Source organism: Phoxinus phoxinus (genome assembly GCF_949152265.1).
Source record: "Phoxinus phoxinus genome assembly, chromosome: 2".
In the NCBI taxonomy this organism is placed as follows: Eukaryota; Metazoa; Chordata; class Actinopteri; order Cypriniformes; family Leuciscidae; genus Phoxinus; species Phoxinus phoxinus.
Genome location: NC_136877.1, coordinates 42,691,492 through 42,708,802, shown reverse-complemented (window position 1 = coordinate 42,708,802; position 17,311 = coordinate 42,691,492). Strand labels below are relative to the sequence as shown.

Here is a 17,311-nt window from a genome sequence, read left to right as displayed (position 1 = left end):
ACATTTAGAAAACCATCATAGAAACACTTTATTTTACTCTTGACAAGTAAACTATTGTTCTGTCATGTGAAATATTACACACAGGTAATGTATCTGAACGTATCTAGAGGGGTTTTCATTTAAAACACAATGAACATGGCAGTATAAGCAGATCACAGAAAATCACTGTGATGTAATCAGTCTTTTGGCTTTTTCACAGAAGTCAACATGTGACGTGTTTTGAAGGACTACTAATAGACGGATCATCCTCCAAATTAATGGATGAATCTCAGTAAATAACCTGTACAGTTCAAATATCATCCCAAAATAAATAATTATAGTGGCTATAGTATAGTTGCATTGTAACATTATTTTCATGAAAAGTAAGCTCATCCTCATTACTGTAATGCATATATATATATATATATATGTGTGTGTGTGTATACACACAGACTATATGTGTGTGTCATTTATAAATTATAGTAGTAGTTGTTCTACTGCGTTTAGTTTTAAATGGTATTTACATAACAAAATACCATTATTTCAGTCATTTTACAGTGTAATATAGTATTGCAGCAATGAGAATCTAATGAAAATTACCACTGAGAATTACAGAATTACAGAAAAATATGCAGAAAAATATCCAAACACATTAATGAGAATTTGGGGAAAATGCAATTAACTGTCATGAAAAAAGTGTCACAATGTAAACAATCTAAATGGTCCTTCAAGGTTTTTTGGGAGAAATGTTTTCGTAAAATTCGCATCACTTAATCTGGCCACACATTTTCCCAACCGAACGTTTCCCCCCACAAATGATTGAACAGTCTTTGGGGTGAAAAGTGTCACTTCTCCAGGGCCGTGGCCCAGATGTCGTCGGCTGGTGGGTCGGGCAGAACCCAGCCTCGAGGAACCGATGTGCCGTCGGGGTGCTCGACAGAAACCAGGAACTGATCCCACTCTCTCCTGTCGGGGGAAATGCAACAGGAACACATTCTTTGAGCTTTATCACATTTACTCAGAGTTATTTTTAGAGGTAACTTCTGATTTGAAAATAGACCTTATTTGAATAAGAGCAGGAAGGGAGCGCTCAGCCTGTGTGTAGTAATCGTGGAACGGTTGAAGAGGGTGATCAGGTGACAATTCAGCTAAAGAAAAACAAAAGGATAGAGTTTACAATCATGTCAATTGCACATTTTATTGCATATTAATGAACCTAAAAATAGGGAAACAAGTGCCATATAAATACGACCGAACAAAAAGATCTACTGTAGGTTTATTCTGTACTATTTTAAGATGTGCTGCACCACATATACTCACTGTACATCGAGTGAAGCACACCTTGAAATAGTACAGGGACAGAAAGCTGGCTATACTGCCAACCTGTGGAGTCCTCAGAAAAAAAAAAACCCTAATAGATTAAGGATCAGAAAGCTTGGTTAGGAGGACCTGGATGTGTTTTGTCTTAGAGACATTAACGGCCAAAAGGTTGGAATCATTAAGATTTTTTTATGTTTTCTCTTAGGCTCATTGTGGCTGAATCTATTTTATCAAAAAAGTAAAAATAGTAATATTGTGAAATATTATAACAATTTAAAATATTTATCTATCCTCAAACCCAGTATTACCTCCAAACAGCATTGCGTCCACCTCTCGCTTCTTCTGCAAGAGCTTCTCTTTTTCTTTCTTCAGTCGTTTCTCGCGGTCTCGTTTGCGTTCCTCTTCCTGCTCTCCCTCCAGCATGACTCTCAGAGCTTTCTCCTCTGTCGCGTAGATGGCCGTGCGTTTACGGATCAGACTCCTCAACCGCTCCAGGTGACCATCAAATACGTCATCACTCGCTTTTCCCGGAAACATGCCTGTTAAAATAGGAAAAATCCAAGGAAATTAAGCATTAAAGATATGGTTATACAAACTTTTACATTAAATTGTGCAAACAAAATCTTAATTTGATGTTTTACCTTTCCTGGCTGCCGCCTCTTTCCTGAGTTTCCTGAGTTTTTCCAGTGATTTGAGGATGTCCAGCATTCTCTTGGCATCTGCTTGTTTCTTTCTGACCTCCGAGAGAACAGCATCCGCGGCTTGCTTCAACTCTTTCTCCTGAGCAACAACAAAACTATTAGACCAGGCATTACTGGATGTGTAAACTCATACTCGCAAATGTTCACAGTAGAGGAAATTCACATATTGATACTGTATATACACGGGGAGATAAATATCTAGAACTAAAATTTGTAAAAATATTAGTGATGTCAAATGTTTTTTGTTTTTTTACAGGAACAGGTCATTAAGATATTTTTGTTAGTTAAAGTGATATTAATAAAGTCTAGCTAGCACAATGGAATGCTAGCTAGCATTCCATACCCCCCCCCCCCCCCCCCAAAAAAAATGCCTTATTTGAAATGTAATTATTGCAGAAAGGTAAAAATAAAGAAACACCCATAATATTATTAATATCCACATACCAAAGTAGGAAAATTATTTAAAATGCACAATATATTTAATTAATGTTCTCTTAACTGAGACATTTTGAGAAAAGAAAAATACTTATAATTGTTTTTTTTATTATATTATTTATATAAGATGTAATATAGCATAATTATCAATAATTTTCAAATAAATCATATTGTATATACCAATATAGAATCATAATACATTTAAATATATATAGCATAATAAATAATAAAACTAATAATAAAGTATAATACTAATTAATATCAATAATATCTTATATTATGAAAATGCAATGCATAACGGATCACCCAAAACTGAGCGTGTGGCGCCCCCTAGTGGAAGACGCTGATCTAAGCTGTCAGTTTTCCTCACTCTGTTCTTCTCCTCCACTTCTTGAATGCGTTTCATCTGCCATTTATCAACCACCGCCTCTCGTTCAGCTCGTCTAGCCTCCCGTTCCAGCTCTTCCTCCTTCAGTTCCGCCTTTCTTCTCCTCATCCTGGCTCTCTTCTTGTTGATCTGCAGTGCTTTCCTCTTGATGCTGCGAACACAGTCCGGGTCCTTCAGCTCGGCCAGCCTCTCCTGTATGTGGTTCTTTAGTTCTGCTGCTTTTGAGAGAGTACCAGTCCAAACATCCTCATTCTCCAAATTATCCTTCAGCATCTGGCACACGATCTTTAACTCGGACAGCATTTTAACAGTCCCGTACAGCTTTTCCTTGAACTGAGAGATGGGTGGGTTGGATTTGGTTCGCTTTGGTTCACTGGGTTTGCGGATTCTTGAATGCAAGAGACTTTGAATCCACTGCTCATCCCTCAACCGCTGCTTGGATTCTTCATCACAAGCTGGCATTGAAGTCATTTTACTGTTGTTTTGGTTGTCATCTAGCCAGGACCTATTCACAGACTGGTCGGTAAATGAGTAATTTTGGCGGTTGGAGGTGTACATGTGAGCTGAATGATCCGGCCTGATGTTGGACTGATATGATGGTGGTGCTGGATTTGGATATTGATGTTGATTTGGTGGGAATTGTCCACTGTAATGATGTTCAGGTTGATTCCACTGGTTCTGGAGCCAGGGTGGAGGGCTCTCAGTGTGTTGAGGAGGCTCAAAGGTGACTGGAGGTGGTCTGCTCGGGTCGAAGGGTGGGAACTGGGGCCAGTGAGTCTGTACTGGTGCTGTTGGATGTTGATACATGTTCCATGTGTGTCCCGCTGCAGCTGGAGGAGGAGGCATCGGTGGTGGTCCTGCACCTCCTGCATAACCCGCGCCGTCTGTATACACAGGAGCATTAAAATGAGGAGGAGGAGGAGCGCCCATGTAACCGAACTGCTGATAGTTATCCATTATTTCATGCTAAAATCAAATCAGTGATTGTTGAAGCGCGCAGTTGTGTGACGAACGTCCACTCCAGAGAACAGCGATTAGCCGGAAGTTATGAAGAAAGACTTTCCGGTCGGCAAGCCTTCAAAATAAAATCCCCTTCAAAATTAAAGCAGGATGGAAATTAACATCGAGGATACCGGGGAAAATAAATTATAATCTGGTTATAAATTAAAGGAAGAGTTCACTTAAAAAATGAAAATTCTGTCATCATTTCCTCAACCTCAAGTTGTTTAAAACCTGTATTAATTTTTTTCCGACCCCGTTGACTTCCATAGTATTTTTTTCCTACGGCATCAATCAACTGTTACCGACATTCTTCAAAATATCTTCCTTTGTGTTCAGCAGAAGAAAGACATTCATACAGGTTTTAAACAACTTGAGGGTGAGGAAATGATGACAGAATTTTAATTTTTAAGTGAACTCGTCCTTTAAAGCAGCACAGCTGTTTTCAACATTGATAATAATATGAAATATTTCAGCATATTGGGATGATTTCTGGAGGATCATGTGACACTGAAAACAATGATGCTGTTCTCCTCAAAATAGAACACATTTTAATTTGCAATAATATTTCACAATATTAATGTTTTTACTGTATATTTTGACCAAATAAATGCAGCCTTGATGAGCATAAGTGACTTCTTAGAAAACATTACCTATTGCATTCTATTCTGTTCTTCTCTATTCTGTATAAGAAAAACTTATTTTGCAAATATTATTTTATCCATTAAACTGAACCATTTGTTAGTATATTTAATTATGCATTTATATATTTAATTTTGTCAATAATATCCATCTTTGTTCAATAAATAAAGAGTATTGGCTGATTAAACTAATTACTCACACCTTTCATTGTACTGTAGTAAAATTAATAGTTTAACTACAACTGAAAATAATGTTATCATTTACTCAGCCTCATGTTGTTATAAACCTTTAGGTCTTTCTTCCGTGAAACACAAAATGCTTTGCAGGATGACAGCCTCCATTTCCATTCATCTTTCCATACAGTGAAAGTAAATTAATGAAAAAGAAATGGTTCCATGGAAGAACATAATGCTAGTTTTGAATATGAGTGTGAATAAATGACAGATGTAAAAATTTTGAGTGAACCACGCCTTTAATTAATGCTATATTTCATAATTATTATGTTATGCTATGCTGGACATATGTCCATTGTTTGTTGTTTGTCCATTAAGCAATGTCATATTTAGTTTCTTTGTTGGTCTTTATCTAATGCTCATTGTTGTGTTAATTGAAATACAACAGAAGACCTTCATTGTTCAGTGATAATATTTACATTTTATTCATACATACATTTTTTTTGTACATATATCCCTTGATTTGACGGGTGAGGATCAAAAACATACAAAGGCTTCTACTCTCTCTATGTAAAAAGTAACCCCTTCCCACTTTGCATTAATGTGAGTAATCTCTATAACAATGCAATTCAAAAGAAAAAGAAATCCATTTCTGTGAAGAGATTAAAACTGAATTACACAGGGAATCCAGCACAGAGATTAAATCACTGTGTAACTACTGCAGTTACTGATGTGCAACTTTCTCAACTGGCTGTTTCAAACTGGCCGACACAAATACATCTTCCATTACTGGGCCACTTTGTGAATAACAGGAGAAATTATAACAAGACGTTGATCAGGTGACAATAGGCATGTCCTTGAAGTTCCAGCCAGTTACTGATTTTCTTGACACTTAATATAATGCAAATAGCAGCTTGAGAGTAATAGCAAACTGGACATCTAAAAATCCCACTTCAATCCACAGCATTGAGTGAAGGAAAAGTTAGCTCATACAGAGACATACTTTGATTAACCAGACCTTTATCAAATACATATTCTGGTGGGGTTCTAATTATCATTCATGTGGTTCAACTACAGAAATGTCATATTGGAGACTTTATTTCAATGTCTGCTACAGTAACTATAACAAGCACGTGACCAGTGTGACACAAATGTGTAATTTTATTCCAAGCAGGGCAAAGAGAAACTAAAATGAAATAAAATCAAAATAAAATTCTTTATATTTCACATCTCTTTAGGAGGATAGGTTCAGGGGAGACTTCCCACAGACTTGGTAGGCTAAACTTATTTCTATGAGCAATGATTACATAAAGTGAGGGAAGAGATGGCTCATAAGTTCACAGAATATGATTTTCCCAGAGTGGGTAACAAATCATCACAAGCGTACAGGGAGAAATGGACCCTTAGGACAACGGAGGATGCATTTGAAGTCTTGATTTTAAACCGGGTTTGTAGTTTTTTTAGTTCTTGGCGGCATCAGCCTGTCTTGTCCAGTTCTCCTCCTCGATTCCAGAGTCATACTCCTCCTCAGAGGAGTCTTTAGCTGCAGCTCTGAGTGGAGAGAGCAAAAGAGTCAATGAGACTAATTCAAATGACTAACAAGTTTCATTCAAATAATTAGGCAGTAAATTCAAAAGGACAGCTATGTGTGTGACAGTTAAGCTATCAAGTGTATTTATAGATTCTCAATATGAACAAATCTAACGACAGTTCAGTAAGTCATATAATGAACCCAAAATGAGGAACATTATATTATGTTTACAGATTCATATACATTGTTTGAAACGTTTTTGATAAAATTGCAATGTGCATTACAGTTCAAAAAGATAAATAAAAGATAAGATTTTCAAAATAAATTATTTAAATGCATGATATACTTTCATTTTTAAGGTTTCATTAGTTGACATGAACTAAGAATGAACAATAGTTCTACACCATTTAATAATGTTTAATAAAAAAAGATGTTTAATTGCAATGTGCATTACAGTTTAAATAGATAAATAAATAACAGATCAAGGCATCTTCAAAACAGATTCTTCAAATACATGATATACTTAATTTTTTTTTGTAACACTTTATAATAAGGTTTCATTTGTTAACATGAACTAAGAATGAACCATAGTTAATTTCAACATTAACTAAAACATTTTTAAAACCAAAAGTTGTATTTTGTGAACCTTATGACCATATAACTTGTAACCATGTAACAAATGTTGTTTTTTATGAACAAATGTTGTTGTTTTTCATATGCTTACAGTTACCAACAAGAACAAATTTTTAAAGATAACTAATTTAGCAAGTAAAATTATTGGTATCCCTAATTTATCGGATAGCGTCTTGACATTCACGTTGCGAAAGGCACAAAAAATCTTAAATGACTCAGAACACCCACTTTACAAATATTTGATCCTTCTGCCTTCTGGCCGTAGGTATAGGTTACCGATGTGTAGAAAGGCCAAGTTTAGAAAGAGTTTTGTTCCTGTATCTATACGAGCTCTAAATACATAAGAAATTGGCAATTGATACGTCATGTATGCTGCTCTCTTGTTTTTTATTTTGTACAGTATATGTTAATATGTTCATGTTCTTAATATGTTATGTGTGTTTGTATTATGTACGCATCTATGGTGGAAATCTATCTATCTATCTATCTATCTATCTATCTATCTAAAAAACATGTGTTTTTATTAACCAACAATAAGAAAGATCCGTAAATGTTTAAGGTATTTTTATTTTAGACTTTTAAAAGTATTTTTATCTTAAAATGGCCCACTCCTGCTCAGAACAGAAAGAGAGAGAGAAAATAATAACTTCAGGCCTGAAAACAGTCCATAGTTCCAGGTGAGTCAGAATAGGTTTTAAACTTAATCGTAGACAGATAAGATGACAAAAAAAAAACTAGGCCATGTAAGCTCTCACCTTATGTACTGAGCTGGTGCTTTTCCTTGAACCACTTCCTTGTTCACCTCCACTGCCACAATATCTGAATGTGGCACCTCAAACATGGGATCAAGCAGCAGTTTTTCCTGTTGGGAAATAGTGGACGCTTATGACATCACAAGAGCACACGTAATTATACCAGCATGCCTTTGAGGCACAGAAAACTGAATACAATACAAGCAACAACAGCATTCTCTTACCATTATGGATCTAAGCCCACGGGCTCCGGTTTTACGCTCCAGAGCTAATCTGGCGATCGCTCGAAGGGCATCGGTCGAAACGTTGAGATCACACTAATACAAAACAAAGACAGCACATCCTTAGAGAAACACTTGATGACTTTCTTTTCATTTATGCCACATTTTATCATATTATAATTACATTATGTATTAACTGAATTTGTAGCACTGCCTATAAACCACCTGCTTATATTAACTAATTGAATAAATAAATATAATATTAATAAATGTATAAATATTTGTTATAATTAAAAAATAACAATAATGGTAATAAAATAATTAATGTTCAAAAGGAGATGAGATTTTTTTTTAAATGGCAAAAAGTTTTATTATTTTATTTTTAATTATATTATTATTTTATTTTGTAATTTTAGGGGGTTAATTTTAATTCACTTAATTTAAGGTCAGGGGGAAGTTACTATTTACACAGCATACAATTCAAATTCAATCCTTAACATGTTCAAATAATTAAAAGCAAACGCAGACTGAAACTGGAATTGCGTCATTAACGTAATTTATGTCAAACCGATTATGTGCGCTCTCAACGCACTGATCACACATTGTATTTATGCGCACATATTTCAGTACATTCACATTGCTTCCACACACATTCAGGATAATGTTTTTATCTGTCATGTGTATGAGTTTGTTTAGTAATTCTGAATGTACTGTAGTAGGCATATAATGCAGTCATATAAGGCCAGTAAGCTGGTGTGTGGTGGGCGTTCTGGCACAATATGGCTGCCGTCGCATCAAGTGGATGCTGCACATTGGTGGTGGTTGAGGAGATTCCCCCCCTTCTATGTAAAGTGCTTTGAGGTCTCAGAAAAAGCGCTATATAAATGTAACAAATTATTATAATTTTTAATATTAAGGCGGTTGGTTTGGGTTTTTTCTTTGGCATCTCCATGTGGTCCTGTTCAGTACCGCAACTTGATATGTCTAAAACAAGCTTTTTGCTGTTACACTATACACTCAATTCTGAAAAGTTTTGTTTGTATGTTTTTTTTAATGTGTGTGTGTGTGTTTTGGTGTGCATAAATGTATGAATTATATAGACTTCTGATATTAATTTGGTTATTAGATATCCTTTTGGAGTCTCCATGTGTCCTTTTTTGGAAGACACCTACAATTACAAAAAAACTTACAGAAAATCCAGTTTGTGAGGATAATCCAACAATCTGATAGTTTACTTTGACGGATATAGCAAATGATGACAGAAAAAATGCGTTATACAAGATAAATGAAGTATGCTTAATTTCACGTTGAGTATGCGTAAGTATCGCGATAAATTGCACAAAAAGGGTGCGATTCGTTGTGATTAAAAATGTTAATCTATACTCTAGTTATATATATTAGGTACCAACCTTGTCCATGTTGAAGAGAGCCTGATACTGTGGCACAACAGCATTGCGTGGCTCCGTAAGGATGCGCACCAGCGTCTCCTCATCCAGACTGTGCAGTGGAACCACAACGGGAAGACGGCCCACAAACTCAGGAATCATGCCGAATTCAATGAGGTCTCTGGCCTCCACGTGTTTCAGAAGTCGGTCTTTCTCCTCGATCTCGGCCACTGCGTCCATCTCTGCACCTGTAGTGTTAGCCAGGTCAGCCGCTGCTGCCGCCCTTCGACCTTTCCCCATGTTAGACGGTGTACCAAACCCAAGGTACTACATATGGAATAATAAAAACAATGGATACATTATATATTATATACAAAAATACAGTAAAAACATGTAATACTGTGAAATATTATTACAATTTAAAACAGCGGTTGAAAACCTATGGTTCGCAAGCCACAACTGGCTCTTTGACAAAAATCAAGTGGCTCCCTAGGTCTCTCGCCCTTTATAATAATTGATTTCAAATTGAACCGGCCAAAGTGCGTGTTCAGTGTCACGACAGCAATCAATGGCAAACCACAGAGAAAAAGTATATTAAAAAATGAGACTGAACACATCCCTTTTTATTGAAACTGGTGCTCTGCCGTGCCACGAGACATTTCGAAACATTTCACCAGGTTCTCTTTTGCTGCAGAGACCTTTTATGTCCTATGAATGCGTCACATCTATGTCCGTATGATCATCCGAGCAGCTTTCAGTGGGCGGGACTGCTTGAAGTTATTAATAAAGAAACATGGATTAATGAGAAAGTAAAGAGCAGGATGTGCTTGATATTAAAAATAAATATTAAAAGCGCAATAAGCCGAGAAGGAGAACTGAAAACTGAATCCGCAACTGACATGATGGTTTCTGTGCGCACTGTGGTAACTCAACCTCACAGTGAAAGCCCTGCACAATTCATTCCAAATTACATAATTCCAAAAACGTATTTATTGTTTTTAGCATATTAGTTTGGTTTAATGTCTATGGACCTAATAAAGTTACTATTATTGAAGTGTTATTGAAAACAAAACATGCTTTTTTTATGGTATTTAATTTTTTAGCTGTGGCTCTTATAGAAAAATGCATTAACCAAAAATGAAATAAATAAATGTCTCTTTGGTCTAAGGTTCCCAAATCCTGATTTAAAATAGCTTAAAATAAATATTCCTGTGATAGCAAATCTGAATTTTCAGCATCAATTACTCATCTTTAAAACAGATATATTTTGTAACATTATAAATGTCTTCACTGTCACTTTCGGAATAAAATGATTAATTTTATAATTCTAAAACATCTTGCTAACCCAAAACATTAAAATGGCAGTTTATGTAATCCTGACAACCCCATAGTACTAAAAAATAAATACTTCTTAAAAGGCTGTTCCATTGATAAATTTATTAGAATGATTTAGCTGAAGGAAATTAAATATGAAATTTAAGATAACCAAGCTAGTCTTTCACCATTTTGTGAATAAAGCTTTATTGTTATGTGTCAACATTCTTAGAACGTACCTTCTCATTCTTTCTCCTGCTGATGATACGGTCAAGTCCGTTAAATGCTCCAGATGCTACAAACAGGATGTTGGTGGTGTCAACTTGCACAGTTTCACCTCTCAGCTTCCTTGTGTTCTTCTCAGGAACATTAACAATAGTGCCTTCCAGTAGCTTAAGTAAACCCTACAAAAACAGCATAACGTTATTCATCACAACAAAAACACTATCCCAGTTTAGTTTTTTTTCCTTTTTTTTTCTGTAAAGACATCAAAATTTTAGGTATGACTAAACTTCTGTAATCATAAAAAATTATTGGCAGATTTTGCAAAAAGGAGTACATCACAAGTTTTTGTTAGTGATTAAAGAAGTACGCTAGAAATACAGAAGTGAGATTCCAAGAATAACAGACTGTGTTTCTGTAAATCTTTAACAGCCGCGTGAGCCGTTCTTGCGATTTAGGTCAAAGTTTAGCTGAATATCAGGGACACATCTGAAGTGCGTAATCTAGGACAGAGAATCTGCTTCATTTTTAATAACAAACCTGCTGCACTCCCTCTCCTCCCACGTCCCTTAACTGATGGATCCCGGGAACGCTGCCAATCTTGTCCACTTCGTCCAAGAACACGATACCTGAAACAATTTCAACATCCAAAACGAACTTTAATTGAAGAAATTCTTTTCGAATATTTCATACATGTGGGTGAATGTCACAGGAAGTTTCCCACAACTGTTACCTTGCTGAGCTTTCTCGATCACATAGTTGGCGTCCTGCAGAAGCTTTGCGATGACTGACTCTATGTCCTCTCCCACGTACCCCGCCTGGGTGAGGGTGGTGCAGTCACAAATTGCAAAGGGAACATCCAGGCATTTGGCCAGCGTTTGAGCCAGAAGTGTTTTTCCTGTCAAACAACTCAAGGTTTCTAGTTTTTCCATATTACCACATTCAAAACATACACTAACGTTCAAAGGTTTAGGGTCTGGAAATTTTGTTTTTGAAAGAGGTCTCTTATGCTCACCAAGGCTGCCTTTATTTGATCAAAATCTATTTAAATATCAAAATCATCTTTGCCCCGTTAAATTAAGGCTTCCATCAAATCGTACACATCACTGAAAGTGTTTTTCGGTCTCACCAGAGCCAGTAGGGCCCAGCAGAACTATGTTGCTCTTCTCTAGTTTGATGTCGGTGTGTGTGGAGTCCAGCACTTCTCCTCCTCTCTTCTCTGGAGCTGCCTGCTGGTTCAACTGCTGCTGCATGGAGGCACCCAGAGCGTTTCCATGAGGACTGATCCCTGCGATCTGGAGCAGCTCTGGACAAATTAAACAACAGCAGCAAACACAAAACAAAAAATGCATAAATTATGAATTTTTTTAAGCTTAGTGCAAGCATGAATGCTTCCAGACTTTCAAGGAATCTTCATTACGCATCTTTGAAAAACCTATCTTAAAGAACATTTTATTTTCTTATTTCTTATGTAATTAGTCCAGTTTACATAATATCTTTAAAAGGAATGTTACAGGTTCAAAGGTCAAGTTTTTGCTGTTGATTACCACAATAGTTTTAACACCTCACTTATCATATTTACCGGTACAGTAATGTACTTACAATGGTCTACAGTCTATAGGGCAAGACATTTAAAGAGGGCTTGAATCAAAGCATTTTAAAGCTCACATTTTTGTTAAACCACTTAAAAAGACATGTATTATTTAAGATTTTATATAAATTTGCAAAGGCAAAATTGGAAGCCCATTTTAATCACAATAATCAACAACCTGAGAGATGGGGCCAAAAAATATATATGTTTTAGGTAATTGACAGCTACCACACATGATGTCCATTCAGCTTCAACTTGTATCGAACATTTCTTTATGAGTCATATGGTAAAAAAAGTTATAATCAAAACTCTATACTTACATATACTTGCATATATACTTTCTATATAAAGAATAAAATATAAAAACATAAACATGAAAAACTTGTAAAAAATGAAATAAAATAAGTTTAAGTCAAAGTATTAAAATGACTAAAAATGAAATAAAAATACATTAGAGCTAAATAGAAATTAGTAAAATTACTAATAAAATGACAAAAGCACATAAAAAAATATGAAAACTGAAAATGTAAGAACAAAATCTCAATTTGCTTTAAATATAATCGTTTTGCAAATCGAAAATAAGTACGAGTAATACTAAGTTATAACAGCACCGAAATGTTTACTCTATTCTTCAGTAAAGACTAGTTGCATCATGCACTGTGAACTGGTAAGGTCAATTTGCTTAGTGTGCACAGCTGCTCTAATCTCAGGATCTACAGGGATTTCATGTGACAAGAACCTCTGAAAGCTGCATTTGACAAAAGCGACACATGAACCAGCAGTCAAACGTAAAACACGTCAGCATTCTTTCTGATACATGCATTGCCACTTACGTAACTAATTATGCAATGGTATAACATTTCAACAGTGAAAAAGAGTAAAGGAAATGAAGAAAACTGACTATGTGATTTTTTTGGCATTTGTACAACACCCAACATAAATCAAAGCAACTGAAGCAACAGAAAACAGACTTGTTTTGAAAAATAAATGGTTTAAATGACATACGGTATGGACAATAAGATTATGGATGTTGACATACACTTACTTGTAAACCTGTATTCGTCCTCTCGTCGTCTTAGCTCTAGCTCTACAGAGAAAGGAGGACAGTTACAAAAAACCCTGGCCAATTAAGTCAACTCTGCTGCAAAAATGCTTCTGAAAATTGTACAAATGCCAAAAGATGACAGATATCATAACATGCTGCTGTTGGATTAGATACTAATGGACAGAGTACACATCACAATGGAGGTTATTTTGGCTTCTGAAGGAGAAGATTAGAAGATTCAAGAAGGTACACAATGGCAGACCCTTTATTTGAATCACTGCATTTAACCAGAATGCTTAAAAAGACTTATTTAAAAAGAATTTAACGTAACTAATGTGCCATATTTCTGGGTAAAACTGTATATTCAGTGGAAATTAATGTAGAGTAGAAGTCGCAGCGATCATCACTACTAATATTGTTCATTTTATTGCCCAAAGGGTCACTTCTTCACTTTGCTTTCAGCTGACAGAGTGAAACCTGGCTTTTTGAGGACACAAATGTGCGGTAATTTGTATCTAGTAACAGATTAATTTCCTAATGGCTGTGATTATCTTACATAAGACCCGTTTAGTGAAAACCACCTGCCCCTACATCCTATGTGTGATTACACTTACACACACACACACACACACACACACACACACACACACACACACACACACACACACACACACACACACACACACACACACACACACACACACACACACACACACACACACACACACACACACACACACACACACACACACACACACACACACACACACACACACACACACACACACACACACAGAGAGAGTGCGGATCGGGCCATTTTTTTCTGTCTGAGCCCGGCCCGCGTCCGACAGAGCAGTAACCGAACCCGACCCGAGCCCGACAGGCATAAATATATTTATGTCCGAGCCCGACCCGAGACCGGCAGTTAAAATCCCATTTTTTTTTCTCATACTAATGACAATTGTACGTTTGTTTGTGTGGAAAGCCCGCTTTTATTAAGCAACTGTTGGAAGGCATTTGGAAATGTCAACAGGATGAGCGCATCAGCGCGCGGAGCAACAAGCGCTCTTAACACCTGGCGCACGCGCACATTATGCACGTGTTTCGTTGTCACGGCTACATAAACAAATGTCCGCACACAGGAAGACAGATGTTATGGTAATATTTTACATGTATTTTAATCACGAAAAAGATCGTTTGCATCAAGTGAAAGCATCAGGCACATCGGCTACCTACATAATAAGCTGTTTTAAATTTAAAATGTTCAATGCCTTATCGCGCTGATGTGACCGAGCCCGACCCGAACATAATTTCTAAATATCTATCCGAACCCGGCCCGGCCCGTCGGGTACCGGCGGGTCCCGTCGGGCTCGGGTATCCATACACACACACACACACACACCTCGAGGAGTGAGGGAGGCCTGTTTCTCCGCCTCCACCTGCTGCTGTCTGGAGCCTGTGGGCATGTTGTTGTAGATGCGTTTATAATGGTTGTAAACGGCCACTGCCAGAACCTTCTTAGCATGGTCCTGACCCACAACAAACTTATCCAGATAAGCATAGATCTGCGAGAAAACAAAAACAGAGAGATTATATATGAAGATGATGACAACCAGCTAGATAACCATGTCACAGGGTGTCATACTGCTTTAAAATCTCAAAGTAAAATTAATAACCAACTTTTTTAGGTGGTGGAGGGGGTTTCTGTTGGAAAGCGAACTTGACAGCTTCTGCTGCGGATTCCGGGTCTTTACTCAAACTCTTCTTAGAATCCGTTTCGGAAAGCACCACGAAAAAGTGGTGGCATTTTTCACATTTCACAAAGCGAGTTGATGCTACACAAAAGAGAAATAACATCTTAGTGTAATTTTATTAAAATAATGGGACTGTTACTCATTCTACTCACTTTTAACTAGAGCTGCACGATTAATTAAAACCGAAATATTGTTATTTAATAATAATAACAACATTAATAAAATAAGAAAGCAAGAAAGAATTTCTTAAATCGCAATTCAAAATGCAATCTCAATTTTTTACTTTTAACTAAGCAACTTTTAAAACTTGTTACTAATTAAAGCACCAGCAGATGAAAAAGTAACTTGTGTGTGATTTATTTTTAGCATTGAACACTGAACAGTTAGTTCAGTTAACACTCTGGCCTACTTAAACACGCACAAGGCCAAAAGAAACCATAACTCTTTGGAAACAAGGTCAGTAATAAAAAAAAAGTGATCATATTGAGTAATCCAATATTACACACAGCAGACAAACAATTATGTGAAAAATATTAACAAAATGAAATAAAAATGAAATGGTCAAATCATAGAAAATAAATCAAGTACCGGTACTCACAAACAAATGTTTCTACATGTGTGCAAGGATCACCACATTTAGGGCATCTCAGCTGACTTCCTCCTTTGCCAGAATTATTTGAGCTGGATCTCTTTCCACTTCCTTCACCAACAGATTTCTTAAAAGGAAGACAAGTACATATATATATGAAAAAGAAAACAAAATCCAGAAAGAGGAAGAATTTAATTACATTGGCAAGTTTTATTTCCTTCTTAAACCCTTGTTGTCAGAGAATAGGGTGTGTATGACAAGTAATGCTGTACATGTATCATCATACCTTTCCACCATCTCCATCTTTCATCCCATCTTTTGAAGCAAAGTACACAGAAGTCTCGGAGAATGACCTGACAGGGATACGGCGTGCCAGACGAACCCCGCGAGCTCCCGGGAGGCTCAGTGACAGGAACTGGACCCTGGAGCCGGAAATTCCTGTGTCACATACATACACAAACATGAGACCTTCAGGAGGAAATATACTCAAAATAACAATTACATATTACCAGTAATGAAATCATTATCATGTTGTTTAGAGTGCCTCTACAGGACATTGGCAACAAAATGTACACTTTACTAGAACAGAAATCAAATGTCCAACCATTAAAATAATGTTTCTTATCAGACAATAGGAGTCTTGACAATGAAGACTATTAATTTTTCATTTTATGAATCTTGAAAGCGATTTTAAATAACAACCAGGCAAAACTAACAGCCAAATAAATAATGACACCTTAAACATTATAACAATTCCTAAATTAAATCACTATTGTAGGTGAATATTTTAATAAACAATCTGGTTATAGACAATTATCATATGTAACGTTACAGCAATAGATGCCCTTGTCAACAACTGTCTAATGTTTAGTTGTTTTCCTTTATAAAGCATTTAAATCTAAATTTTAAATTTCTATATGAGGGTGGATGTAAATGTTTTTGTATCATTGCACAGAATTTGTGGTTTGTTTATATATATTGTTAGCGTAACGTTACCAGCAGCAGCGCTAGCAAAACTACGTTAACTAGGCTAAGAAACAAACAAACATCAATATTTCTCAAAATACGACTTTCTTCTTACCTTTATGAGCAGAATTTATGATTTTTCTCGCTGCTAAAGCACACGTACACGACATGTTTCAGAGTTGTTTTGTTTTTTTGACGAACTGAATCGGTTGGTTTTGAGGAGCGCTGGGAGGTTAGCGCTAGCTTAGAGCTAACCAACTGAAAGCCATTCAATACAGGCCCAACAATAATAAATGATTTAAACCGAATCTGTGAATTAAATAAAAATCAACCAAACATATTAATATACGTAATGCGTTATTTTGGGAGCTGCTATATGCAGCTGAACTAAACACACACTGCTGTCTGAACTAGGCACTGTGATACAAGTAAACAACTGATGACACTCTTGAATCACTGAATCATTTTGACAGAGGACCATTTGAACCCAACCGAGAAGATTCACTTCATAGAACCGTAAATGTCAGTGAATCGCTTAGTCAATGAATAAATTGCGTCACCAGTGAATCAAATGAATCGATAAATCACTTAAGCAAGTAAAGCAATTTGTAACACTGAACTACGACACTGCGCACCGATCCAATACATAACGTTACTCCCCACCACAGAAA

At 36.3% G+C, this 17,311-nt stretch overlaps 2 protein-coding genes across 3 annotated transcripts; both read right to left on the bottom strand.

Annotated features, from left to right (window-relative positions):
- Positions 1–6: 6 nt before the first annotated feature.
- pdcd7 (programmed cell death 7) lies at positions 7–3,886 on the bottom strand. The gene is made up of 5 exons (XM_079587058.1): positions 2,806–3,886; positions 1,941–2,079; positions 1,608–1,838; positions 1,040–1,127; positions 7–945 (listed from the first exon to the last, which is right to left on the bottom strand). The coding sequence occupies exons 1-5, from the start codon at positions 3,778–3,780 to the stop codon at positions 825–827; spliced, it is 1,554 nt and encodes a 517-aa protein (XP_079443184.1). The 5' UTR covers positions 3,781–3,886; the 3' UTR covers positions 7–824.
- Positions 3,887–4,921: 1,035 nt separating this feature from the next.
- clpxa (caseinolytic mitochondrial matrix peptidase chaperone subunit Xa) lies at positions 4,922–17,297 on the bottom strand. Of its 2 annotated transcripts, XM_079605099.1 has the most exons (14): positions 16,756–17,297; positions 15,961–16,112; positions 15,684–15,801; positions 15,012–15,166; positions 14,734–14,896; positions 13,332–13,373; positions 11,825–12,001; positions 11,429–11,593; positions 11,236–11,324; positions 10,713–10,877; positions 9,184–9,486; positions 7,778–7,870; positions 7,557–7,663; positions 4,922–6,188 (listed from the first exon to the last, which is right to left on the bottom strand). In XM_079605099.1, the coding sequence occupies exons 1-14, from the start codon at positions 16,808–16,810 to the stop codon at positions 6,098–6,100; spliced, it is 1,875 nt and encodes a 624-aa protein (XP_079461225.1). In that variant the 5' UTR covers positions 16,811–17,297; the 3' UTR covers positions 4,922–6,097. The 2 variants fall into 2 exon arrangements, with proteins under 2 accessions (XP_079461225.1, XP_079461226.1); XM_079605100.1 differs by lacking the exon at positions 13,332–13,373 and having other exon boundaries at positions 5,101–6,188; positions 16,756–17,103.
- Between the last annotated feature and the right edge of the window lie 14 nt (positions 17,298–17,311).

What these genes read in the sequence shown, in the direction of transcription:
- pdcd7 (XM_079587058.1), bottom strand. Translation starts at nt 3,780, where the DNA reads ATGGATAACTATCAGCAGTTCGGTTACATGGGCGCTCCTCCTCCTCCT. An exon ending in AGAGGCGGCAGCCAGGAAAG is followed by an intron (nt 1,839 to 1,940) that starts GTAAAACATCAA and finishes CTATTTTAACAG; the next exon opens with GCATGTTTCCGGGAAAAGCG. An exon ending in CCTGCTCTTATTCAAATAAG is followed by an intron (nt 946 to 1,039) that starts GTCTATTTTCAA and finishes TTCCCCCGACAG; the next exon opens with GAGAGAGTGGGATCAGTTCC.
- clpxa (XM_079605099.1), bottom strand. Translation starts at nt 16,810, where the DNA reads ATGTCGTGTACGTGTGCTTTAGCAGCGAGAAAAATCATAAATTCTGCT. An exon ending in CCCCTCCACCACCTAAAAAA is followed by an intron (nt 14,897 to 15,011) that starts GTTGGTTATTAA and finishes GTTTTCTCGCAG; the next exon opens with ATCTATGCTTATCTGGATAA. An exon ending in GTGGGCTTAGATCCATAATG is followed by an intron (nt 7,664 to 7,777) that starts GTAAGAGAATGC and finishes ATTTCCCAACAG; the next exon opens with GAAAAACTGCTGCTTGATCC.